Genomic DNA, 27,797 nt, shown 5'->3' with positions numbered 1-27,797 from the left:
TTTTGTTTTTTAAAGGAAAGGTTTTGTTTATGTAGTCATTTTGACAAGTCGTTTTTTAATATGTTACAGTATGCATTGTGTAACGCAGTGCATTATCAGCAGTCTAGTTACTAAGAATTGATCAAAACTAAGGAAATCATACCCGAAAAGTCGGGCACTTCCAATCTAACTGTACAATTTGATGACTGTGACAATTTATGCTTATTGTATTAAAGAATATTAGTTCCTTTGTTGATGTGAAAGGCCAAGGATTTCATGCTTCAAGAAGTCAAATTGTTAACGCATTTAACTGTTGTCAGTAAATCAAATGGATTTTTTGAGTTCATTTCTCTTGATGGTTCTTTAGATGCCCCTACTTTCCTTGCTATGGTTGGTATTTTTTCTTCTGTCAGTGCATCTTCAGCATAAGGTACTCAGAGCAGGATTATTCATGTTTCTATTCAACTGCAAGGGTTAGAAACTTCCTTTGTTTTTTTAAAGATACCTGAGTTTCTTATTTCATCTATGGGCAACCAGATTTGGGGCTTTAAGAAAAAAAATACAAATATTGTAAAATTCAGAGCTTAACAGCTGGGCTTTTACAATTAAAATAAAGATCTTAACAATATTGTCTCATTCTCTGGAAACAGCCTACTGGGAACCGGTAATGAAGAGCAAATCCATGCATACCGTAGTGGTGTATTACTGTGCTAACCAGGGCAGTCTCACAATCAGTTTGGAGCAAAATAATTATCCTAAAATGACTATTCATTGCACAATTTTGGGATTTTACAAATTTTACATTAATTTACATATTTAGATGATGTCTGTAGCACTTCCTTGCATACCTTTTTATGGTTTTGGCATTAGCACAAGGCTTCAGTAACTCTAATTTTGCTGTCTTTGCTGATGCTGCAGAAGTACTCAATATGTACTTTGATATTCCCATTTGAAACCTAATTAAAACATTTTCGTGTATTTGATCCTGAACAATGGAGTTAATCGTATGCCTAAAAAGTGTCAATCCTTTGCTGATGTTTAAACATTATGAAGTTTTATTTTCAGCACGCTGGCAAAAATTCTAGAAACGGGGATATTTTAGATTGGTGTATATATAAGAATTTTAGTGTATAGAGAGATGAGTGTAGATAGAATTTCTTGGCTTCTTTGTCCATCTTTCCTTGAGAACACATACTATTTGAAAGAGGAGTTTGGAATCTGGTTTGCCGTAAATACTAATTATATTCTTGGTGTGGGTTCTTGCTTTCGTAGTCGCGATAACTGTTGCTTTGTGCTTAGCGGGACAGCTCACAGCAGTTATTGTAGAGAGTAATGAATGATGTTTATTTGTGCTGTACGGTTGACCACATCTGGGGGTGAGAACACGCTGGCAGCTAATTGGCCTGGCAAATGATCAGGCTGCTACAAAACAGGATCTTGTGTTCGGCAGAAAAATAAAATCACAAGGAACTGTCATCCCTTGCTCCTTACTGATGGTTTCTAGTGGAGGTGACAAACATTAGCAGTGGATATGATGTGGAGATCTACTCTGTCACGTGCGTTTCTTTCATTGAATGCCTCGAATCATTTTGCAGTTATTAACTCCTTGGGACTTAATCTCATACCCAGCGATCTGTGTTACTTACTAGTTTGTAGAGTTGTGTCCATCTGCGTTTGCTCTCCTTTTTGTCCTGGAATACTTGCATACTTGACTTTTGAACTGATCACATTAGTGAACATTAAGGACAAATAGCCCTGCCTGGAAGTCAGTGTTGTGTTGTTTGGCATTGAGTAATTTCCTGGAAGTACGGCTGATGCTGCTCCTAGTTAAGATCTCAGACCTTTAGATTTCTTTAAGCTTGGAGGAGCTAGAATCATGAAAAATGAAGGAATTGCAATAATTCTGTGATGAGGGGACAGCAAAGATCACAATTTGCATTTTTATGTCTTACTGCTTTGTAGTTTAGCTCCCTCCCACGGAGACTGAGCCTTGCAGCTACTCTCCTTCCCCAGCAGACCGCTTTGTGCCCGTGCTGGAACCGAGCGGTTGCCTTTCCTCCAGCCTTAGTAGCGCAAGTAGTAGGGAAGAGTAGTAAAGGCTGGTCATTACTCACAAACCGAGGAGTACTTTTAAGTGGGACAAAGCAAAAAGAATAGGGGAAGAAATAGCATCTTTTGGACTGATGGCAAAGCAATTGCTTCAAAAGGTTGCAAGGATGAGAGTGGCAGCCTGCCAAGGAGGTACCCTTCCCTCCCCTTCCCGCGGCCGCTCCCTGTTCATGTTAACAAGAAGGAAGAATAAAGTTCATCTGTCCTGCTAAATCATTTTGTGGACAGTGAGGTTTTAAAATAGAGAGGGCTTTGATAGTATTTGAATATCTGTGTTTAAAATGACTGGATCAACAGGTCCAAATAACACGGCAAATTTGTGGTGTTAACCAGCCGTGTGATGGAGAATAGCTTTAGGAGGCGTTTGGTCCTTTTTAGTTTTGAAAAGCAGTTTGCAGCATCTGATGCAGCAAAGTACACCTGCTAAGCATGAAGGTTATGCTATTGATTTCTAAGCTAGGTAGAAGTATGTTCCTAGCTCCCTCCCTTGTATAACTGCACAGAACATCTGTCAGGACATAACAGATCCTATCACAAATAAGCATGGCCATAGTAGCATTTGTTTTTCATCTGTACAAACTTTGCTTGTATCTGAATGGGTTCTCTGAAATAATTTTTTGAAAAATTTTGCCTTTTCCTTCTACTTAAAACAACTTTATTTATTTTCTGAAGAGCACGTGTGTATTGTTTATTTTACCTTTTGAATGTATTTTGAAAAATAGGCAAATCAAAGGACAGTTGAATTCATATTTTACTGGATGAGCTAAGAAAATGTAAATTAAATAAGCCTTTAGCTTTTTTGCCTGCTCTGAGTTCTCTGTGATGTTATTGAGCAGACTAGATGCCTTGCAAGCTTGTTGTAAGCAACATGTGGAAAAAGAGGTGCCCTATCCTATTATTTGGTTGATCCTCAAAAAACAATGAAAAAAATGTCATGCTTATGTAATCAGGAATTTGATGCTGTAAAAAGAGAAGGGAAAATAGCCTAAAAGCTTGCTATGGGATTACAGTTGTTTTTAGCACTTGACGGTTAAGCGTCTTTTAGTGTTGTGTCTCTGAACTCTCATAACCAATAATTTAGCTGCTAATTCAATTGTGTGATGATTGATTGCTGTGAACAATTCCTTGAAGAGCACTACAAATTTCTTCTGTGTTTCACTATTCACTGTAGTGGTTTTTACTCCCTCTGTTACTTTGTGTGTTGGCACGCAGTGATATGTGTAATAAATATGTACCAAAATGGTGTATACATAGAAAATGGGAAACAACACACATTTGCTAGAAAACTCTTTGGAGCACGCTTTTAGATGTAGAAGGCTGTGCTGATCCTCTGTTTTGCTGCTGAACTTCGACTGTTATTTTCCTTTTGCCAAAAGTACAAAAATGTATAATGAACAGATTAAGATGAGATTATTTTTTCTCTCTAACAGCACTATTCTATTTATAACTGTAAATCTTTTTTTTCCCCCCCTCCTCCCTCGCATCTGTAACAGCTAGCCGATGGCGGAACCTCTTCTCTACACCTGTCTCCTTGGCTTTTCCCTATAGTCCTGTTGCGAGACTCACCCCGTATACCAATGGCTTTAATAGTCCCAGCTTCTCTAAAACCTCCAGTAAAGCAATACTAACACCTGAACGGACAGGTAATGCTTATCTTTTTATTGATTTACAGTGCTTACAAAGTTGCTTAATTTAATCTCATCTTGCTAGCATTTAACAATAATACACTGTTCAGATGATTGTATATAGACTCATCACAGAGGGAGATTATTTATTTTTTTTAATTACCTAAAATTTAGCAATTAACTAACAGTGTAGGTTATCTTCTATGTTACGCAGCATGTTATAGGAAAGTGGTGCTAGTAAACAGATCCTATTTCTCAGTAATGGTTTACCTGACTGTGTCAGCTTGATCAGTCCCCAGCTTTGCCTGCCCTTTACTGCTCATTTCTACCCCACCATGCCCCTTCCTTATGTCCACAGAAACATTTGTGCAGCTGTGTAATGACGTTGCAGGGAGAACTTACCTATTAGAAAAAGAGCCAGCAGAATTATGGCTGTTTTCAAGCTGGCATTGTTGGTACCATCCAAATATTATTTTATGTCAGTGATTTTCAGAGGACACAGGAGCTTCAGGAAAAATACAAACTTTCTATGGGTTGTAAATTGCGAAGAGTTGCATTTTTCCTTCTTCGCTACAGGTATCAGGAGTTAATTTATATCTGTGATTTCTCTCAAGGTGCAGTGGCAGTGGAGAAAACAATCTTCTGGGGAAGAGACATTAACATTTTATTGCTGGCACGACCAGGTGTGGTCTAAGGAAGTTAGCATTAGTGTCACACTGATCTGTGTGCAATTTTATTTGCAACACATGAAATCGGTGCAGAAGGCCCTGTTAGAGATATGGGTGCTGTGGGTGAGATAGATACAGCTCCAGACCGAACGCCTGGTGTAGGTGTCTGTGTGAGATGTCTAAACTCCCCTATTCGATGGGGTGTAGTTTAGTCCCTAATCGAAGGCATCTCATGCTGTTTGAGATACCCTCAGGTATCTTGTGTAGTTTCCCACTGCTGCTGCAAAAGGGCACAGCTGTTACCACCTCTGCAAAACCTCAAGGACGATTGTAACTTGCAAATTGAAAATAGCAAACGTTTACTCCTTACAGTCCTTCCAAAGCTAAGTAATCCCTTGCGTGTCCTTTTCTGTTGGAAGTATTGTTAGAGAACAGCTGAATTTAGGATGAATGTTAGGTGGCTGCTTTGAGCAGCGCTAGAGGATGCAAACACATCTGTGGTACAAGCACAACCGATGGATGAGCCATCGTCACAGCGGTTCTCGCCCCACAGGCTGTGGGCCTCTGGCGGTCCAGAAGATATTACAAAGTGATTTATGGTTTTATTTGAAGAATTTTTCTTTAAAGTTGGGCAGCAACTAGCTCGTACAACTAATTGCAATTTAGTTTATATTGTACTATCATGGAGGGAAAAAGAATCCAGGACCCTCTCCAAAAGGTAGCTCAGTGAAGGAGGCAATGCTTTCTCTGTTATTGCATAATGTTCAGTCTTAATTTGTTATAATCATTGTTATAATCATTGATTTATCTATAGTAATACTATAGATTACTATTGATTTATCTAATTACTATAAATAATTTTAAAAAACAGTGAAATTTAGATAAATGGCTCTGATGTGGAATCTGAGTACTGAGCAGAAGTTGGTGACACATAAACACTTGATTTTTCAGGGCAGAATAGTGAGAACCACAGTCCCATAAGAAGGATTCAAATGCAGATGCGTTTAGACTACACTAACTAATCTGAGCTGTATCAGAACTGTACTGGGTAAATTATTCATTGTCTGGGCTATGTGATGCTATTTTGGGAACAAGCAGAGGAATTCATGATCTGTTACTACACTTACTTCTCATGAGTCTCAAACCCCTTTGCTAATTGTTAGTGGATTGCACTACACATCTGAAAAATTCTCAGTTGTACGGAACGCATTTTAAGCTACTGTAACATAAGGGGAAGATAGTTGTGAATGAAAGATAGCCAGACGTATTCACAGACTAAAGGTTATGTTTTTTCACATAGGTTACATTTCTAGGAGTTCACCTTTGAGCCCACAGTCATCAATAGACAGTGAACTGAGCACCTCGGAGCTGGAGGATGATTCCATCTCCATGGGATACAAGCTGCAGGACCTCACCGATGTTCAGATCATGGCTCGTCTACAGGAGGAGAGTAGGTGGCTTTTTTCATTTTTCAAAATAGTCTGAGGAAGATTTCCCATAACAGCCAAAACTGCTCCAGTCTGGTGTCAGTCAAGTGGATCTTTCTTAAATGAAGTCACCTCTTGGGTGGCAAGTGGAAAAACTCTTCACCTGCAAAGAGAAGGTGTGCACATTGTTGGATTCAGGTTAATGGTACTGGATCTTTCAAAACTTTTTCTGAATCCTAACTGGTAGCTCCATACCTGTTGAGTACATTTAGGTTTAGAAGGTTTATACTGTCTCCCCAAATGAATTAAAATTATTTTATTTCTGGGGAGGGAAGATGCTAAAGCATTTTTTTCATGCTTACATTTCATCAGAAAGCTAAAAATAAGCAGCTCTCATGAATTTCGTTGCCTCTACTTTGATTTTCTTAATTGTCAGATTAATTTTGAAATTAATTTCCCTTTAAATTGGGGTATTTAAATTTAACATTTTGGTTTGAGACTAGTGATTATGCACAAAGCTGAGTCCAGAAGCTCGTTTGACATAGATTATAGTTTGGCTTGATAGTAATTTTTGGAAAATGTCTTTATTCATAAATAAAGGCCATTTGACTTAGAAGTCACTCAGACAGTAAGTGCTGTATCTTTCTCACTTCCTGTTAGTGCCAAGTGAGACAACAAGGAGGAAATGATGAGATGAAAAACAAGAGAAATTCAGAGATAATGACTGAAGGAAAATGCAAAGTATTAAGGGACTAAATGAAAGACAGAAAAAATGTGAAGAAGAAATTAAAGCTGTGGTCTGGCTGCAGCAACCAGACCAAGCAGGTCGACGTGATCACTTCTCAGCAGTCAAATTTGCTGAGCATCTGGTAGCACTCGTTATGTTCAGCGTAAAAATTAGCAAGTGTGAGACTTTCCAAGATAACTGAATTCTCAGCTGGCAAATGTGTGGTCACAGCTTGGAAAATTTCTGATATTATGTGAAAGTTATAATAATTAAAAAAGAATTTATGACTATCAGATACAAAGGGTTACATTGCTTTAATGACAGCTGTGCCCATCTTCAGAATGAGGTTTATAAAAGGCTTCACGTACTTAGCTCTTTAAGGAAAAACACTGTTTTTCTTACAATCATTACACCTGACATAGATTAGATCTCATCCTTGTAGTAGTAGCTGGTACAGAATGTTTGAGCACATGATGTTTTTTGTCCACTTAATCCTGGGGAAAGTGGTAGTATTATACGTGCGTGTTGGCATACTCCCTTCGCCACAAATAGAAACTCCCACTCGAGTCGGGGGGGGAAAAGCATATTAAGAAGTTTTCATTATGAAGCAAAGACATCTGTCAAAGCTGAGGGATTTTTGTAAATCTAGGAAAGTTGTTATCTGTAGCTGTTGGGAGTTACTTGTCCCCGGGCAATGCGATGCACATCCCCTTTGTCCTTTGCTACTGTGCAGCTGTAAAGGGGGGATGTACAAGGGACGTGGATGTTACCACGTGGTAGGTGGTAGGATGCGTACCTGTCAAAAAAACAGCAGTGTTACCACTAAGCCTTGTCCATGAGACCTGCTGCTAGCAGGAACTAATTCTGGTTCAGGGAGGTTGGAGAGCCAGAATATTTACATGGGTTATAAGTTTAGGAAATGTCATTGCCAGCATTTTCATTGCATGTACATAGAGGTTTAATAGCAATAACTTGGAAAACTAAGAGTGAGTGTTAATTCCTCTAATTAAGAGTGTTTAAAAGTTAAAAACTTAATACTCATGCCATCTTTCTATTGGCAGAGAAACAGGTGCCTCCTGAAGGCAATTCATCTTATGTTGAGAGGCATCTAAGACATCTCACAGGTACTGCGTTTTGGAGATGCCTGTATTCTTTTTTTTAATTTTTTATTAAAAAGAGATCTCGAGGGAAATAATTCAGGCTTAGATGCCTGAAAGGTAGACACCAAAAGTTAGATCCAATGAATCCTACCTTCAGCCTAGTGACATTGTAAATCCAGTTCTTGCTGTAAAGTTATGTTTGCTTACATGCTTACTTTTCAAGATTGAAGTGCATGTTAAGAGTTAATCACTCATCAGAAGCCAAATCATCCTCTTCTTGGAATTTACAGGCCTTAGGCAAGATTATGCTTCGACTTCAGCATCTGTGTCAAGGCACAGTTCGAGCATCTCTCTGCATGCGGGAAAGAAAGGGACGTGCGGTGACCAGGAATACGATCGTTATAGTCTTGAGGACGAGGAAGAATTTGACCACCTCCCGCCTCCGCAGCCGCGGCTGACTCGCTGCTCCCCCTTCCAGAGAGGGATTCCTCACTCACAGACTTTCTCCAGTATCCGGGACTGCAGGAGGAGCCCTACCTCCCCGCACTTCCCTTCCAGCACTTATCAGCAGCCCTACTACTCTCCTCAAGCCCAAACTCCAGAGCAGCAACCAAATAGGATTAATGGAGGTGGGTTACACACTTTTCCGAGATGTCTTTTCTCTGCGCAAAGCGCCAGTGCCATTTTAAAGATCAAGTTGTGTTGACGGAGTGAAGTGTGTTTAGTGTACGACAGCTAGATCAGTCCATGAATTGTGACAAGCAATTTAAGCCTGTGCAAATGATCGAGGTATGTTATTGTTAAGTAACTTGCTACAAAATGTCATGCTACCTGGTCATGAAAATTGTTGCTTTAGTCTGTTTGCAAGTGCTGCAAGGATGACCACAAGTGAAGAAAGAAGAAAAAAGAAAGAGTAGCACCTTTTAGCAGGCTAATAGTTGGTTAGAAGAACTGTTCAGGCTTTCGAGCTTGGCCTGTGCATGTCCATCATGGATACAGTAAGATACAAAATAGGGTTTTCAGATTTTCCTTCCCTTTCTTATTCCTGACTTTGCTGTTAATGCAGCTATGCTGTGAATCTGCAAGGAGTGCTTATGGCAGGGGTCACCACTCTGCTCCTGTTCCAGGTCTGGTAGAGCGGGGCAGACTGTTAAAGCAGTGGGAGATAACGTCACTCCCAAACTATTCTGAACATTGCTGCTTTTTGCACTGTGTTTGAGAGATATTCCAGAGTCCCTGGAAGATCTGTCTCTTGGTGCTTGCTCAAGTTTCCCTCTGTTGTTGCTGTTACCTCTCCTTTCATTCCTTATTATGATCACAATTTTCCTCTTCCTGCTGCATCTTACTTTCCTATTCCTTCATTTTTTTCCCCAAGCTAATTCAAAACAGTTTTCAGTCAGGATCTTGTTTGTAACGTTACAGGTTACAGTTCACCCTTGGGCAAGAAAATAAATGTGGTGTTCAAAACAGTTGTTATTTATAGAGTGCTACAGGTATGCATGTGGCTTTCCTGACAAATAAGACATGACAGGTTGGTGCCAAAAGCACTCGCATTCAAAGAAAGACATGGCGTGGAAGTGTAATCGACAAGTGGCAGTATGTAAAGACGGCTGAAGTTCACAGACGGTACCGCGACATGGGTGTTTGTTGGTACGGTGTATGTGCCGTATTAATTTCAATGTTATTTTTCTTGCCAGTGAGGTACAAGAATGGGACAGCATTGCTGGGCTTGCGGAAATATTGGGGAGATAGAAAGGAAGGTTAGGGGGCAGTTTTGATTCAGGAATAAGGGCGGGATGTGGTGCTTGATGTTTTTTTTTTTTTTTTTATGGTCCTCAAATGCTTTTTCAATTATTTTTTTGTGTTCTGTGTCAGTGGAACTTAAGCATTGGATTCCCAGCTGGAAACCTCAGTACTTACAGGGCACTAAAAATACTAGGCTCCGAGATTATTAACTAGAAAGTGTATAAACATGAAAGGCCACCGATTTTACCACCTGGTTGCTTTTTTTCTCAAGAACTTAGTGTCGGATAATCTTTTTGGTGTCACTCAGAACGTGGACACACACAACTTCAGTTACCTGTTTGCTGGGATGGCAGGCAGTCCTATAATAGTCAGTAGCACTATTTTTACAGGGGAATTATCTCTTTAGCTTCTGCACCTTCAGACTGTGACTCATGCAGCACTCATCCACATAAGTGGAAAATACTGATGGTGAGAAATGTTTTACTTTGGCTGTGTTCTGATGGCAGACAAGGAGTCAAGTGTTCGCTGAATTGAGTATGTCTGAGTAGTGTTACGACAACATCTTCTCATCGGCACTTCTCATCATCTTGGCAACAATTTCATTGTCTTTCAGGAACTTCTACGCGTCGAGATTGAGGTAGACTGCAGAATAAGAATTTGTCTGAAGCCCAATATGATGGACAGTGTGTTTCTGCACTGTTGCAGTTATCCAAGGCAAATGAGGAAGAGGGGTATGATAATGGGGCTAAACTGTTCAGTTACAGCTTTCAATATATGTGGAAATCATCATCCATAATTAATCAAAATCACACATGCCCCATGCTGTGCTGCTTTGAGTTGCTCCAACAGTCTTCCCAAAGCTCCCTTCCTCCAAAGAGATCACTTGTGATCCTGTATGTGCAGTCAGCAGCCTGGCCACTGGTTCGTGTGATCATTCACAGAGCTCTCCATAAAAGAAGAGTAAGTGGCAAGTAAACACTGAATTTTGGCACTCAGTCTGGGGTGAAAAAACAGTGTTTATCTTTGACACAATGTCTCCCCAAAACTAGTCTATGTGTTTAGCTCAAGTACAATTTTTTGCCTTTAGGAACAAATAGTACGAGGGATGCTGTCCTACCCGCTTTTAGTGAAGTTTGTTTGTTGTGGTGTGCTAGTTGAGGTACTTATTCTAGCTTTACCTGTGCTATACCTTCAACAAATATGTTGAAGGTGCGATAAACTAGGAAAAAACTTTAATAATTCTTTTAAGAGTATAATACTGGTTGCCTGATGAGGAGCGCCTACATTTAGATGCTGAGATGTCGGTGCCCACGTGTGAATGAAGGGTCCAATTCAACAGCCCGCATACAGGCGCTGAGTGCTGTGTGGGGTACTCCGATGGACCCTGCTTGGCTTCACTATCGCCGTGTGTCAGTGCTGTTTAGATGCCGTAGACAACCCCAGGCCTCTCACGTGGCATGAAATACCTGTACGTAGGCACTGACTTGTGCACTAGGTGTCCAGTCTCTCACTATAGCAAATGGTTTGATGGTTCTTCATCCACGGGATTGCATTTTAGGCACCAGAGAGATTGTCTGGTGTTCCTGGTGCCCTGGTAATCTTCTGCCTGTGCTTGGGGTGAGAATACTCTCAGATATGTTTTCCAGATGTGTTTTGAGGCTGTAATTTTGAACCCACACATTGTTCTTGCCAATGCGTTTTTGCAAAGTGCTGCCCCTTGGTGTAATTTTGACACTCTGCCCTGTTTTAAATTGCTGTACATCTGTTTTAAAATACAATACCATATATCTGTTTTAAATACCACACTATCTAGCCCTCACTGTCAGACCCAGGTTCTTTCTCTCACCTTATCCCACCAGTACCTTGTCTGTGTGAATGGTCCCAGTCCTGTTTACTGCCAGTCCCCAACAGCTTGCTGTACTGACAGGCTCCTGGTAAATGCTAGCATAGAGTGGCAGATGTGTACAAATGTATATATGTTAAGATATGAAATATGTTAAGATGTGTTTAAGGTGTATTTGGGGCCACTTGTAGCATAGGCTGTAGGCATACCTGTTGTTACCTCTTAAACGTAGTGTGTGTATGTTATCTTTGCTTTCAAATTAGTTTTCTTTCCTGTTCTGGCAAGAATACACTAGTAGAAGAGCTTTGCATGAAATCTGCTTTTTTTTTTTCCCCCTTATTTAATTACACGCTCTCCCTAAATCAGCTGAATTGTCTGCAATGAGTTACATCAGAAAAAATCTATCTATGAATTTTTTAAGGCATTCTTGTTTTCAGGGATTTTGTAATCGGTTAGTGGATCAGAAAAAGATCCTTTAAAGATCTGAGAGACGCAGGAGATGAATAGCTTTTAAGTATCTGTTGCAATTAGCTAAAGTGAGTCCATCTAGTCAGTGTGTGTTTTATAATTTAACAAAGCTTTTAATATGTTGGCAACGGAAAGATTTATATTTATACCTCTCTCACCTTCCTCTAATTTGGAGTTCATGGTTAACAACTTAAAATGTTGCTAACTCTATTAATAATCAAGAATACTTTATATTTAGTCATTTTCATATAAGAAATATCACCATATTTCAAAAAAACCCAAGCTGTTTTCTGCTTCACTTTTTCCATAAATGTACACGTTTTGTTTTTTTTACTGTGAGAAACAAGTAATCTCATTCTAACTTTTAAAAAAATATTTTTAAATTTCTCTTTGATCACTTTATTCTTTTTTAATAGATGTTAATTTTTATGCCCTTTATTAGTTCTGACTTTGTGAAACCAGAAAAACAGAACTATAGTGAAAACATCCAGAGTAGTCAAAATCCAGGATGGACAAGATACAGACAATGGGATTGATGATCTTGTGTTCGGGCCCACTTTCAAGATGTTTAGATAAGCTCACTCACAAACTTTTATCCTGGCACCCCTTGTTTCACGTGCATTTTAAAGTGCCTGTTATAATACATGAAAATTAGAAACTTTGGGTAAATTATTCCAGCTAAAGAAGAAATTTATTATAATGTAGTAAGAAGAGACAGATGAAAAATACATCCTTCACTGAGTAGCAATGCATGCAATCTGGTTAATTTTATGTTTTCCATGACCTTTTCATGTTGATTTTTAACCTTTTAATTTGGTTGATATTTCATAAACAGGCCATGGATACCATTCGCCTTCAAAACATTGCTTTTAGTTTCCAGAAACTGCTAGTTTTGAGTTACTTTACTGCATACACTGTGGGGGAATAGCTTTTCTTAGGCAGAATGTTACAATCATCGTTGGCTGTTGCAACACCCTCACCACATTTGGAAAGCTGCAAATGTGTTGGTGGCTTGGGGGGTTTTGTTTGTTTGTTTTGGGGGGTGTTTTTGGGTTTGCGTGGTGGTGGGGTTTTTTTTCAAGTAATCTCAGGGCAGGTATAGAAGAGCAGCATTTCAGGGGCAGTAGGTTGGTGTTTAGGTAGCAGTTCAGAAGAGACTAACATTGATTTGTGTGTTTGGGAAAAGGTCTGTTCTTACTGATTTAGAGAGTTTTCCTGCTCGTGACCGCTCTTGTTCAGTAAGGGAGAATTCGCTGTAGGAAATTGTTGCAGCCTCTTTATTAAAGAAAAGGAGAAAAAAAAAATATTATTTAGTCACCTTTGAAGTTATATTGAGAATAGTAATCAGTGGGGAGAAGTCATGGAAGGATAACGGAAAAATCTTTGATTTGCTGTAACTATCTGTGCAGGGACACGTATGCCTGTGAAGCCAGAGTGAGATGAAAGAATAATTCTAAATAAAATGGAAGTGTTCAACATTAGTAAAATGTAGGTATTGACAATTATGAAGAATGATGTCTGTCTCTTAACTGAAAGACTTGTTTTGAGTTCTTAATCTATGTTTGTATTTTTACACACTGATGTCCCTGTTGTATCAACTGACGATTCCACAGACCTTTAACTAGACCTTGGTGTATTTGGTATGTTATCATCATAACAAATGTATTGCAGATACTGAACTTGGGTCTTCAAAGATGAGGAAAAAAAATTAATCCCTTAAAGTGAAGTTGTAATTGAGTCTACAAGTTTGTTAAGGATTTCAGAACAAACTCTGAATATCTACATAATATAGAACATTATATTTAAAGTAGAAAAGCACAGATTTTTTTCCTTATGGTTTTTCCCCAACTTATTTGTGCATACAATACAGATAAGGCAGAGCTGAATTTGGAGGGTTTGCATGAAGGATTTCAGTATATGTAAGAAACTGCTAACATAGCTTAAACGGTGATATAGATTTCTCTGAGACACTAATAATGATGATTCATTGTATCACATTCCTTAACGATCGTGCACTTTTGGCGAGGCTTGTGAGTCCTTTTGTTCAAATAACACATTGATGACGCTTGCAGAGAATCACAATGAATGAATACATGCGTTTTAAGACACTTCACTGTAGAGTCAGCGTAAGCTGTCCTTGCAAGGAGAACCTCACTGGGTGAGATATCTTGGCAGAGAGAAGGTGATACTTAGCAAGAACCGCTACAGGACTCCCAGTCTGGCAGCTCACCAAGAACGCATCTCTTCTGGGGCAGCTTTGCTCTGAGGACAAGGTCTCTTTGCATGCTATGTGGACATTAATCTTCGACTGGTGATAGTATTAGGTCAGGGAAGGAAGGAAAAAAAAAAAAAAAAAGTCAGTGGAACAGGGGCAGCCGACAGCGGTACTGGGACCAGGAGGCAGAAGGCAGGTGCTGCCTGTTCTGGTGTCCTGCCAGAAAGAAGCTGGGCCACCAATTCCAGGATGACTTCAAAGAAGAAAAGGCATCAGCGGAAGATGGAAAAAAAAAAATCAGAACTGAAGCAGCTGGGTAAGAGGCAAACTGCTGTCTTTAATTTTGTGGAATGTTTGACAAAATAAGGGACGCTTTTGCCTGGTTTTTTGACCTGTTTCTCACCAGCAGTGAATATGCTGTGGGGTGGTCTTTTCACGCACACTGTCTTTTGAGGGCAGAGGACCCTGTATTTCACAACTGCCAGTGTTTCCTGTGCTGTAGGTAACAGGCAATTCAGCATGGATGCTACATGGGGGAAAAAGTGTAAACACACAGTAGGCGATTTTTGTTGTATCATTCTGTTGCAGATATGTGAAAGAAGGGCAATGTATGCCACCTAAAGAACACTCACAAAGTGACAAACACAAGTGTGTATATGCATGAACTATTCTTAGAAGGTGGTGATAAGCAAGAACTGTTTATTAACTCCCTTGCTTGACGTATCTTTGCATTTTCTTCATACTTTCACGTATATCAGTAATACAACGTCTTTAGGTCATGCTGTTACATCTCAAAGAAGGCTGGGAGAGGTGAAGATACATCTGTGGTGCTTTATATGGCTGCATCCTACTTAAACATTGTATTTGTTTTGGCCTAGATTGTAGTTGAGACTTAGTAGTAGGTCACAGTAACTTTGGATGCTGTAGAAGGTGCAGGTCCTTTGAAGTTCCTTGCTGGTTAATATCCACATCTTCCTAACAGAACAAATGGTAAACAACTGATTTTTTTTTTTTTGATTTTTTTTTTTTTTAGGCTTGCCACTGAACCACTTCTGCAGAAGAGGTAGCAGAAACTGTAGCAAATTTAAGCATTCATCATAAACAGGAGTATTTTGGGAAAATTACTTCTCACCTGAGAATACATCTCAGTGCTGCTACTCCTCTCTGTTAATTTTCTCATCAGTCTTAGGAGACCAAAGAACTCTAGAAAGGGAAGGGTTGCTATGAGCAGCTTGGAAAAATATTTTTATTTTCTTCTTCTATCTCCAGCAAATTTGTATCTAGTTACATCTCAGCGTGACTGAAATAATATTAAAATCATGTAACTCCCACTTTCTGCTTCCATATATCAAGCTCACAAGAGCCAGCGTTCATTTACAGACAAAGCATCTGTAAGACTCTTTCCACTGTTCTTAGGAGGGAAACAGGTGACAGAACAAACTTCAAGAAAGAGATGAAAGAGGATGCATCATCCAAGAAGATGAAAGCTGCAAAATGCCATCAAGACAAACATTTCTGGGTTTTCCCCAAACACAAAACTGACCTGCTATTTTCGTTGCTTTTCAGGGCCATTTATCTCAGCAGACACAAGGACCCATCAAAGAAGTAACGCAGATGCTTGATGGATGAGAATTTGCAGTGCAGCAGGAATCTGCTGCCTGAGGACTGAATGAATCAGCAGCAGAGCAGACTGCTGGAACGAGAAGGGACTAATGAACAGGAGGCAAAAGACGTGGCCACCCATGACATGAAGGAAATCCAAGCTATTTCTGTACCTATTTTTCCTGCTATTGTAGCTGCATCCATTGGACAATTCAAGGCACAGATCGTGCTTGTGGTGGCCCCTGCAGTCCCTGAGTGGAAGAGCATGTAGAGTCCAAGGAATTCTGCTTATATAGCATGATACATGGATTGTATTAGACAAAGAGCTTTTTTGTGCAGTGTCATCTTCCCTGCCACCATCCTGGTGCTCAAACATTTTTTTGCCAAGTGCTGTAATGCTAACCTAGGATTTCAGGACCTAGGGTTTTAAAGGGTAGGCTAGGGCTCCAAAACTAACAGTAGCTACAGACATCCCATATTCATGAATTTTCTGCCACTCTGGGCCAGGAAGGCTTTCATCATAGGTGGACAGTTCCCTTTCCAGTTTGCAAAATCAGGAGTATTTCAGAAATAGGGACATATAGTAACTATATGGATGCCATTGTTTTCATCCCCAGGACAGTTTTGGAAGCCTGATAACTGTTGTATCATTGTTATATCTGTGATATTAATACTTACCACCTGACTGAACCACAGTGGTAAACCCTTTGCTAACGTTCTTTGCTGTACCACTGACAGTTTCAGCCTGATAGTGTCAGTGATGAGTCACTGAAGCACACCACCTCTAAGGCTTGGATGCAGGATTACCCTTAAACTGGTTCTTTATTAGGATTTGGCTGTACTCCTCTTTCTGGAAACTCAAACCTTGCGTTTCCTTTTCTTACACTGAACTCTGCCTTATCTTATCCCTCATAGCTACTCTTTGATTTCAAAAATATGAAAATGTAGTATATTTAATTCATGGCAATAGTTAAACTATTTCCTAGACAGCAATGCTTTTCTATGTCAGTCTGTGGTAACTGAAAGTCAACCTTAGTTGAGATGGAAGAGAAGAGGGTCTCGTCATTACAGGATTAGTGTGCATGATGCAGTGTCAAGAACAGGTAGTAGTTGGGACATGAGGATATTAGAAATACTGGACCTTTGAAGTACAGGGATGTTTTTGACTATTTGCAGGATTTTGTACCAGTTCTTATGAGGAATAGTCATCAAAAAACAGCTGGAGTTGTAGCCTCGCTGTGACTCAGTTCACTGGAGTTACATAGGCATCGTATTTATTGAAGTTACTGTTAGTGACTACTGATACATTGTATAGATAGAACTGTACTGTCACTTCTTATTCCTCATCAGTTGTTAGCAGCTTTAAGGATTAAAGGAGCTCATGATGGTGCTAAATAGGTTATATATTTATGTGGACCGATAAACAGAGACTCCTAAGTCAATTCATTGTTTCTGTGGACCGAACCTGCCCTGTCTGAGCTAAGTGGCTGACCCAAAACAGCAATTGCAAGCCATGTGTGATGTCTTGTTCCTGTGCGTAAATCCAAAGCATCAATCTTGAAATGCCCTGCTTGCTGTTGGAGAGAGCCGTCATAGCTGCCTGTTAGAAGACAAGCATAGCCTTGCTTTGTGTTGTAGTGTAGGAACTGGAGGCAGACATCTGCCAGGCGCTGGAACCTACAGCAGGGGCAGGAGCTGGTGGCCTCCATGCTGACCACGGTACTGGGAGAAATGTAGCCATCTCAGCAAAGCACAGCACTTGTGCTCTTGCACCTGGCCGAGAGGCCAGCATTAGTGGTGTTGTCAATGACAATTTAAGGAATGACCCGTTATTTCCCCACAGTAGTGCTTTAGTGGAGTCTGTCACGTCACAGGAGGCAATTCAGACCAGGTCATTCAGCGTGTGCCTTTCTGCCCCCACACCGGTCTCTTCCGATTATACAGAATTGAGTCATCTCCCTTTGGCCCCACAGCAGAAGAAACCAAAAGAGCTTCACCTTGGATTACCTAATGCTGTTGTGGTTGGGAAGTTTCTTGAGATGTCAGACTTGGTTTCAACTTCTCTCTCCAAATCAACTAGTGTGAGTGGGATTACAGATGTCTTCTGACCTCTTAGACACTTGCCTTAGCTGTTAAACCTGCCCCAAAACGTTTGGGGCATTTGCAGCTTTCTTTTTGTGAAAGGCCCTATAGGCCTGTTCTGAAAATGCCCACCAAATCAGGCACCACAAGTGGGGTAGGAGGGAGAACTACCGGACTGGAAAATCCTGATGTCAACCCAGGGCTCTAAGCAACTGAACAGCATCAAGACTTAGCAGGTTTTGCGCATGGCCACCTGCAGAAACCTAACATGCTAATAAGGTTAGGTACTGAATGGAATTTTTTAGCATCTCATTGGCGCATGGAAGCAAGACTTCAGTCACTTAGGATGCACTCATCTCACCTGTCTTTAAACATTCACAATGTAGATACCTATGTCTGACTTTGTCACTGCAGCCTTGTTTTGTATCCACTGCAAAGAAGCAGGCACATTTAGGGCATGATTCATCTGACCTACTTTACACGTTTATGTGAAACTCATCGTTATTATGACACTTCAGTGTTTAAATCCTTGTGATACTGAAAATGTACTGCCTATTGGTGTCTTTAAAATTATTTGTGAATAATCGTGCTGTTACAATAGTCAGAAGGGTTCAATTAGTAGGGTGTCAATAACCTAGTCATGTTCTTCCTGCAGAGCAAAACCTTTCTTTGTGTTGAAGTTATTTTAATTTTGATTTTCTACAGAAATTATTCAGAGGCTGCTTGTGTTTGTTGGAAATTCTGACATGGCTATGGATGTTGTCTCCTTTTGCTTCAGATAAACTTCGAAGAAGCATGCCTAACCTCGCACGGATGCCAAGTACCCCCACCATTAACAGTAGTGCTGGCTTTGCTAGTTCTCCAGTCACTGTGAGGAACAGTCAGAGCTTTGACTCCAATTTGCACGGAGCCAGTAATGGGATTTCAAGGATGCAGTCATGTAGTAAGTACCTGTGTTCTTTGGCTGCGTGCTCGGAATCGATGGAGTGGTAAAATACGTGTCCCAGTCACTGATCCTCTGCTTTATGAAAGATTAATGCAGACTGTGTTTCTTTTGCACCAGATTTTAATATAGTTCAGGATTTTTAAAGTTTTTATTTTGGAAAAGAAATTCTGCCAATTTTGTTGTGCAATATTGAGAGTTTCATCACCTTTTTTGTTCTTTGCCCACTCATTTTGCACCAACTTTAAAATTATAATAATAATTAGTAGCAGTAGTAGTGTAGAAGCACCTATGATGCAATTAGTTCATATAAGGTTACATTTCTAGTTTTGATAGTAGAATTGAAAACTGCTTTTCTTGGTAATTTATGCAATGTTGGTGTTACAGTACACTGGATAAATACTGTCTTAAAATATGTGACCTCTCCTACTGAAGTTGAGCCACTTTCTTCCAAGCAAATGTGGTAAACAGAGGGTTATATCTTCAAGTATAATATACTTGTTGAGTGGGGGAGTTAAAATGACTCTGTAATTAGTTTAATTTAGGTGACTTCTTGATGGGGGGGTAGAGGGAGTATTGATCTAGTGGATGTTGAATTATTAATGTAGAACATGAACAAGATAGATCAAGATCCAAACCCATCTTTTTTAGCACAGTAGTTGAGGTACTCTGAGAGGAAATGGAAAAAGTGGGTTTCATCTGACACTGGCAGGAGAAAGGATTGAATTTATGCCTCATGTGTCCTGTGAGGTTTTGGAGGGAGATGTTGGCAAAATGTTTTGCTATGGTGTTTTCTTTCAAATTTGAGCAAAGTTTACAAATGTCTTCAAAATTATTAAATTGCTTAAATTTTAATTCTAATAAAATAATTTAAAATTTATACTTAAATATTTTAATACTTAGTTTTTATTTATATTTTTCTTAAATAACTGTTTTTAATAAGAGTTTCATAGCAATATATTGCCAGTATTATTTCATTGAATCACACATCTGTATTTGCTCCTGTGTCTTTAAAGGGATTTGAGATGTCCCTTTTCAAATGTGTTCAAAATAAGAATTGACCTGTGTGCAGTATGTTAGTTTATGTGCTTCAGGCTTTTGACAGTTTGCTTTTGATATGTGGACTTTGAAGCAGGTGTCTGATGTACACCAGAGGGCAGGATTGTGTAGAAAATCAATATATAAAGCTTCTGAAACCCGTAGCATTGGTTTTAAATGATAGTTTACATAACATCAGCCTGGGAATATGCTGTTATATTCAAGACCTATTTATAGCCGGTTTATTGTTTTCGTACATAAAGCTTAGACTTCTGTGATGTTTAATACAATGTTAATAATGATGTTTACATCATTAATACAATGTAATACATCGTTTAATACAATGTTAATAATGATGTTTAATAAATGTTCTGTGAATGTTTAATACAATGTTCCTTAAACAAGATGTGGTTATTGCAAGCAACCTTACAAAAACCTAAATGATCTAACAGTAATTAATTTATAGCTTCAGCAATTTCTCCTGTTTAAAGCTCTAATTGCATAGGTGGGATTAGTTTGCTTGTAATGGCTAATGAAACCTCTTTGAGGGGAGAAAGAAGGATGAGTATGTGGTGGGATTTTTGTTCAGGGTGAGGATGGAACAACATAGTTTAGTTCAGTGCAGTGTTGCTGGATGCAGGATTGGATCCAAGGAGTTTTCCAGCAGTTTATAATTAGCGAGTGAATTGCACAATGATGTGTTTATCCCTATTCAGATCTATCTAGAAATGTGCATTACTGCCTGGCCTCATCTGTTGCATACTGACCTTGTTACTTCCTTTTCTTACCGCTCTTTGCAGTTCCATCACCAGGACAGCTTCAACACAGAGTTCACAGTGTGGGACATTTTCCAGTGTCTGTCAGACAGCCTCTCAAAGCTACTGCCTACGTAAGCCCAACTGTACAAGGTGGTGGTGGTAGTAGTAGTAGTAGCAGCAGTATTCCGGTGTCCAACAACTTGCAGTTATATTCTAACACTGGGATCCCAATGCCAAACAAGACTGCCAGTCAAGGGATTGTAGGGCGCAGTGCTCTTCCAAGACCATCGCTGCCCGTCAATGGGAGTGGCATACCCAGAAGTAAAATTGCACAGCCAGTTCGAAGGTAAGAGTTAAACATGCCTCCTTCCTTACGTGGATGGCTTTGACTTAGATTGTGGGTTTGTTTGTCGCGGTTTTTTCTTCTCTTGAATGTGAGGCTGGGCTATAAAAAAGAGAAGCATTTCTACCTTCCAGTGCTGAGTCACAGAATCACAGAATGGTAGGGATTGGAAGGGACCTCTGGGGATCATCTAGTCCAACCCTCCTGCTAGAGCAGGATCACCTAGAGTGGATTGCACAGCATTGCATCCAGGTGGGTTTTGAATATCTCCAGAGAAGGAGACTACACAACCTCTCTGGGCAGCCTGTGCCAGTGCTTGGTCACTCTGAGTGAAGAACTTTTTTCTTTGTATTCAGATGGAACTACCTGTGTTCTGGTTTATGCCTGTTGCCCCTTGCCCTGTTGCTGGGCACCACTGAAAAGAGTCTGGCCCCCTCCTCTAGACATACGCCCTTCAGGTATTTATCAGTGTTGATGAGATCCCCTCTCAGTCTTCTCTTCTCCAGACTAAACAGCCCCAGCTCTCTCAGCCTTTCCTCATACAAGAGATGCTCTAGTCCCCTCATCATCTTTGTAGTCCTCTGTTGGACTCTCTCCAGTAGTTCCCTGTCTTTCTTGAACTGGGGAGCCCAGAACTGGACACAGTAAAGTCACTGAATGGGTGAAGATTTCTCTCCAGAAATAGTGATGGACAATGCCTGCTGGTAGTTCCTACTAAACTGTAGTAATTGATAGAATGCAATCACATAAAATACGTATGGATTGTCATCAATAAGAAATCAAAACAAATGGAAGTCTCATATCATTGACATGTGACTTGCCTTCTTGAGACTTGTGCCGACTGCTGTTTCAACTCATGGGATGAGCAAATTTTAGAGTACCCAAATATAAAGGGTTGCATCCCTGTTGCTGTAAAAGGCAGTAGACTATAAAAATGCAACTTGTGACATTATGGCATTGTGAGGAAGGAAATATCCTGGATAGTACAGTCTTGGGTTGAACCAGCGTCTTTTCAATTCCAGCTGGGACACAATAGGCAAACAGGGAATCCTGAAGTATCACGCACTTGCAATGAGCCATACTGTTAAGCAAATGCATTTTTGTATTTTTCTAAGAGAATTTTGTCTCCAAATGATTTTTTTCTTTAGGGCAAGCAATAAAATAACCTTGAAGAAAGAGACTGTATTTTAATCACCTTATCACAGCTGGGAGTTAAACTCTGAGCTGTATGTTCTTTGATTAATAGGTGATGAAGTTTCTCAAAGAGAAACTTCTATCAACTTGTGTCAACTCTTCCAACTATTTCTTCTCATCGCACGCATCCCTCCTCTTGTGAGGGCCTGCTGCGTGACCACTTGGTTTTCTGTTGGACGAACTGTCACTGTTCAGCTCTCACCATTTTTATGCTTTTCACAAGATACAGGCTAGATCCAGAATAAGGTCAATTGCTGACATTCTGTCTTTGGTTGAGTGACGTGGTTTAGGCCCAGCTGGCAGCTGAGCGCCACATGGCCACTCACTCATTCCTTCCCCAGTGGGATGGGGAGGAGAACCGAAAAACAACGGCAAAGCCTCGAGGGTTGGGGTAAGGGCAGTTTACTGTGACAGCAAGGGAGAGGGAAAAACAATCAACAACAGTACTGATAACAAATATTAACAATGGGTGATAATAGAGAACAATTTACCGAACCAACGACTGACCGACCAGACACTCAGCCCGTCCTGCCGAAACCCTGCCGAAACTGCACCGCCCCACCCCTACCCGACTAGCACCCTTTTGTGGTGAGCATGACATCACATGGTATGGAATAGCCCCCGGCCAGCTTGGCTCACCTGTCCTGGCTCCTTGTGAAATTAACTCTATCCTTGCCAGAACCAGGACATTGGGTTACTTGGGGATTACACTGATGTGGCTGACAACAGATTTTGACCAACCGCGGTGAAACTTTGATAAAGAGCTGTCAGGTTTCTTCTTTGATGAAGACCATACCATGAGATTTCTATTATAACATCCTTTGCTCTCTGCTGGAACTCTCTCTGTTAGAGTTCTTTAGAGTAGAGGGGTTTATTTCTTTTTTTTTCCTTTTTCCTTTACTCAACTTCATGTTTTTCTGCAGAGCTCTTAAATCTTTCATAGCAACATGTGAGGAAGACAGAGACTTTCTGGGCCATGAAAACCAATCCCTTGCTATTTTGTAACTTTGCATACATCAGACAATATTAAAGAAAAACAAAATTAAGAGGTTTCAGTGGGAGGGTGACACACTATACTCTCAACACTGTTTTTATTATAAACTGATTCAAATCGGTAACAAAGCTATTTATAGTCCAGAAGGTCTGGGCTCCTGTCTTCTCACCTTCAGGTGTACCTCAGCAGCATCATATGCTGCCGTAGAGCCAGACCAATGATCCTTGAAGACAGACACTCTTTGCACTGTGGGAATGACAGGTTTATAGGACTCTAAAAGCACAGGCAGATTGGAGCTCAGCTTACACTGCTTTAAGACCCTCATTTCATCTTATTTATTCATGTGGAGAATAAGGGCGGTTTCAATTCATATGGAATTTTCTTGGAAAGAATTCAGCCATCAGCAACACATTTTTTCACTGTTGATTTTTGTTGCTGGGGTCATTTCCAAGGAATGGTAGTTCTGATTATCAGTTGAAGAGTCTAGCTTCTAATAGTATAGTGAAAATTAAAGTGGTTTTAGCCATAACTTGAATAAAAGTAGAAAAGGTCTTTCGTGTTTTTTGTTTTCTTTTTAATCAATTAGACGGTCAGGGAGAAGTGCAAATTTAGAGCAAAGCTGTGTCTTCAAGCCTATGGCCAGACTGTTAAGTAGCCAAGTTATTGGTATTTTGGATACTTAAAATAGGTTGTTAGAAACTTTATATAGGCCCTGCATTAGGGAACTTCAATATTTACTGCATAAGATCAAGCACACGAGGGAGTGCATTTGATAATTTGTAAAATAAAATTATAATAGCCAAGATAACCAGCTTGGCTAAGTATTAACTGCTTTTCTCCCTGGCATCAGAGATTCATGCATCCAAAAGCAATGCAAAGAAATTTTAACAGTGCAGTCCATCTCTACTTAGCCTTAAGAGTGAGGCAGCACTTTGTTTTTGTTTTTGTTCCTGTTGAATGGATCCTCACAGCCCCCAGCCCTTTCCAACTCCACACTCTGGGTTTCTTGCAGACTTACCTTCTCACCTCCCATCCCCTAGTCCTCCACTTTCTATCCTCACCTGGGAGCATGGTGTGAGGGGCAGCAGGAGCAGCTTCCTGTAGGTGAAGGTGAGCCAGGAACCAAGTGGGACAGCCAGACTGCCCCACCAGCCAGTACCCAACCAAGTTGGCAGTACCCAACCAAGAGCAGCATCGATGGAGACCAGGGTCAGCCAGCAGTCCCAATCTCCAGACAAGTCCCCACAGTGATGAGGCAGGTCCCAGCTAAAGCCAGGAAGTCAATCAGCAGGTCAGGGTTTGGATCACCCCAGGTACCAGGCACAGGCATGGCAGCACCGTAAGCACAGCTCCGGAGCCGAGGTGCGAGGCTTCCTTGTTCCTGCTGCCTTGCACTGGAGCCAGTCGCTGCGATCCAGCTGGGGATAGGAAAATAGAAGGGGACTACAGACCCTTCAAAACTCTCTTATCTCAAGCCATGTGGCATCATACTGACAACTGGGGCTTGTTTGAAACGATTTTCAACACTGGCACATTTTCCTGTTCACCACCCTGTAGCAGGATTCATCTCTGGATATGGAGCAGTGTTCTTAGTTATTTTCAACCTAGTTATTTTTTCCTTGCTTTTGTGTTCTCTGTTATTTCTTGAACATTCTTAAACATGCTTTCCTTTTTTTAATTTCAGGAGAAAAAAAGAAATGAAAGCAGCAATTGCAAAAAAGGCAGACAGGTCATGTTTTATGCCTCAAGCAACTGAATTTATATCAAAGATAATTGATGCTGCAGCAAAGTGGAGCTGCATAAAAGCAGCTTGGCTGAACCTAAGTTTAACCACCTTTTTCACCTAGGTGCAATTTTTTTTGCCACTAAAAAAACAATTGTAGCAGAGAGGTGAGAAGCTGCTCTGGTGACTGCTTTTAACTTACTGACTCTGCCTGCCTTACAACATACCTCTGCCTTTTTCCAGGCAAGGGTATTTGGAAGGGAGAGGAGGCATCAGGAACTCACAGCAGTTACAGCTAAAGGAAAAACAGACAAGTAGAAGACCAAGGCTTAAGACCTGTTTTTGTAAGAAACAGTTACACAGAATTGGGACACTTTATTTTCAGCAAATTGTGGTGTAAGTAAAATATGGTTGCAGCAAATCAGAGATACCCTGCCTTGTCATGAGTTGACAGTCAGATGAAATCAGATGGTGGGTTTTCCTTTTTTTAATCTTATTTGAAACAGTTACCTTGATAGTACCTGGAGGGTTTGGAGGATCGTTAACAAGCATTTTTTGATAAGTCCTCATTCATTAGTGAGATGCAATAAGAGGGTCTGGAGCAGGACTTACCAGAGTTCTTCAACCGATAAGGTACCAAAATTCTTTGGTGTTAGTGCGTAGTGTTTTTCTGAAGTGCTGATTTTTGACACGTATGCTGAGCACTACAACTTTTTGAGAATGCATCCCATTAGATCTCTGCTGTCCATCTGTATTGGAACATGTCTGCTGTCTGTAGTGACAAAAATAGTTTTACCTCCTTTAGCCCTGAAGAACATATCTTCACATTTAGAGGGGTCTCATGCATCATGACAACTACTCACTAAATTCCTTTTTACAAACATTTTACCCTGTTAAGACCATTAACAGGGTCTCACTGGAAATGGCCTTAATTTCACCGTAGGTCTTTAGATTTGCATTAGCGTGGAGCCAGAAATACACGAGTGATGTCCCCAAGCAAGCCGTAAAGCCAGTGTCACTGCAGAAGTAAACGATGTTTGTTACCTTGATTTTTCACAGGAAATATGACTTCCTTTGTCTTTTTTTGTCATTCATTTAATACAGTTTTCTTCAACCTCCAAAGCCACTTTCGTCACTCAGCACGATGCGGGATGGGAACTGGAGAGACGGCTGCTATTGATGAGGGATGCCCATCAACAGTGGAAAATAAATAATGCGGATTTCATTACCCAGCTGGCTGGGTAACAATGATTTGGGAAAGGAGGGTCATACAGTATTATTTCCCCCGGGATTTTAATATGTAACCATCCATAATGCAATGTCATTTTTAAAAAATGAACATCTTATCAAGTACTAAATACTGCACTTAATCAGTTACCTGAAACAGCTGCGTTGTTATCAGACTAACAATGGCAGCGCTGGCATTTGGAACTGAAGGAAATACTATATATGTGCGAAGTACCAGAATATTTCCTTGGAAAGAACTAGGAGATAATGCTTTTCAGGCAGCTTTGCCATACTGAAATTCTGAAGTAATTTATTCAGTGTAAAGGCATCATGCATTTTACTTTGAATTTGGGGGGGACTTATGTATGTGCTTGAGTTTTTTTTTCTAGTGTTTCCAGTACATTTTATTTTGTATACTTAAGTTCATTTAAATTTGCCTGAACCTTGAACAACAGAGAGATAATTTAACTTTTCTGTGCCATAAATAATATTTTTGGGGTAATGTACTTTTTTTAGCACTAGGAACATATCTTACAAAATCATACCATTGGCAATACAAAGCAGTATATTTATGTTGCAGAAGCACAAAAAAGTAGCATTCACTGGAAATTGCCATCCAGCTGGGTCAGCATGGTTTGTTGGTCTTTCACCATTTGTTCAATTGTTAATTTATTGTCATAGTGGTTTGTATTTAAAAAGGCAGCATAAGTCACATTGCACTTACAAAGATACAGTGATCTCTAAAACTACAGTTGGTTTTCAGTACTTTATTACAAAGAATAAAATTGTAATGTTTTATTAACAGTTGCTTATGGAAAATGAGTTTTAATGCGAATAAATCTTTTTTGATAGATCTTTTACAAAATCCAATTGCACTAATCAATGCTTTCTTATAATGGCACATGACTTAATATTTGATTACAACTGTGTATACTGCTGTTTTGGAATGTTTCAGAAATAAAGAATCTATTTCAGCAATAATGCTGTTCTTGAGTGTGCAATGTAAACAGTGTCAGAATTTAGCAACTGATACCTGCTTAACTCCTCAAGGTTTTATTACTTAGCATTTAAATTATGCTATATTTTTGCAAATAATAACTAAGTTTATCTGAAAAATTTAGAATATTTTTTACATTTGTGTTACGAAGCTGTAGTATGCATAGAAGACAGATAAGTCTTATTTTTAAATCAATTTCATTATGATCTTAAATATATTTTTTTCAATTTAATGTTTGGATTCGGCAAGTGCAAATGTGACTTGCAGTGGGAAACAGATTGCGTACCAAGTGAGTCTTTCACCATGGCTCTGAATTTGCTCAAGGACCTGCTTTTCTTAAAAGGGCAAGCTGAAATAAACAAAGGAGAAGCATTTAGTGGTGAGTAAAACTTTCATTACACTGAGAAGTGATTGTATAGTAATGCAGTAGTATTTCTGCACAGCTTAATATTGTTAAAGAGAGAAACCCAATTCATTTTTCACAATTCAGTTCTTTTAATCCAGTTAATTAATTTTTTTCCAAAAAAAACCCAAACAAATAAAACCCCCCAAAACAGAACTGTTGAAGAGGGTGTCAAAAAGTATTCCAGCAAGGAATACTATCTCTGCACAGGTAAAACTGCGTCAAACTCATCTTGTTCGAAAGAAACTTTAAGTGGAAGAAACCATAGCTGGTTAAAGCAATCAGTCATTTGTGGACAATCTCTATTGTCTTGCACGGTTTATTTTGCTTACGGACTGATTGTGGCAGGGGTGCAGAGCCAGCTTGGGGGTGCTTTGCTATTTCCCTGTGATGAGGAGGGCTGCAGAACCTCCCAAATTAATAAGCTCTCCTGGCTTTTGGTGCTAGGGAGCCAGTATGATCTTCATAAAAGATGGTTGGAGACCAGTGGCAATGATTAGCATCTGCTTATTACCAGCAGGACCAGTCCTGGCCTGGGCTGTCTCTTTGCTTTCTTCCCTAGTGCCGGGATTTTCTCCCTCTTCCT

At 40.0% G+C, this 27,797-nt stretch overlaps 1 protein-coding gene across 2 annotated transcripts in view; it reads left to right on the top strand.

Annotated features, from left to right (window-relative positions):
* SLAIN1 (SLAIN motif family member 1) overlaps positions 1 to 26,676 on the top strand; it is a 56,577-nt gene extending 29,901 nt beyond the window's left edge. The window contains exons 3-8 of one of the 2 annotated variants that reach the window (XM_075741631.1): positions 3,582 to 3,731; positions 5,682 to 5,831; positions 7,926 to 8,264; positions 18,370 to 18,534; positions 20,373 to 20,676; positions 25,689 to 26,676. In XM_075741631.1, the coding sequence (XP_075597746.1) occupies positions 3,582 to 3,731; positions 5,682 to 5,831; positions 7,926 to 8,264; positions 18,370 to 18,534; positions 20,373 to 20,676; positions 25,689 to 25,764 (1,184 nt within the window). In that variant the 3' untranslated portion in view covers positions 25,765 to 26,676. The remainder of the gene's footprint in view (positions 1 to 3,581; positions 3,732 to 5,681; positions 5,832 to 7,925; positions 8,265 to 18,369; positions 18,535 to 20,372; positions 20,677 to 25,688) is intronic. The other variant, XM_075741632.1, reaches the window with a different exon arrangement.
* Positions 26,677 to 27,797: the final 1,121 nt, after the last annotated feature.

Source organism: Balearica regulorum, chromosome 1, assembly GCF_011004875.1.
Source record: "Balearica regulorum gibbericeps isolate bBalReg1 chromosome 1, bBalReg1.pri, whole genome shotgun sequence".
NCBI classification, from domain to species: domain Eukaryota; kingdom Metazoa; phylum Chordata; class Aves; order Gruiformes; family Gruidae; genus Balearica; species Balearica regulorum.
Note: the sequence above shows the minus strand (reverse complement) of the source record. Positions and strands in the feature narration are given on the sequence as shown.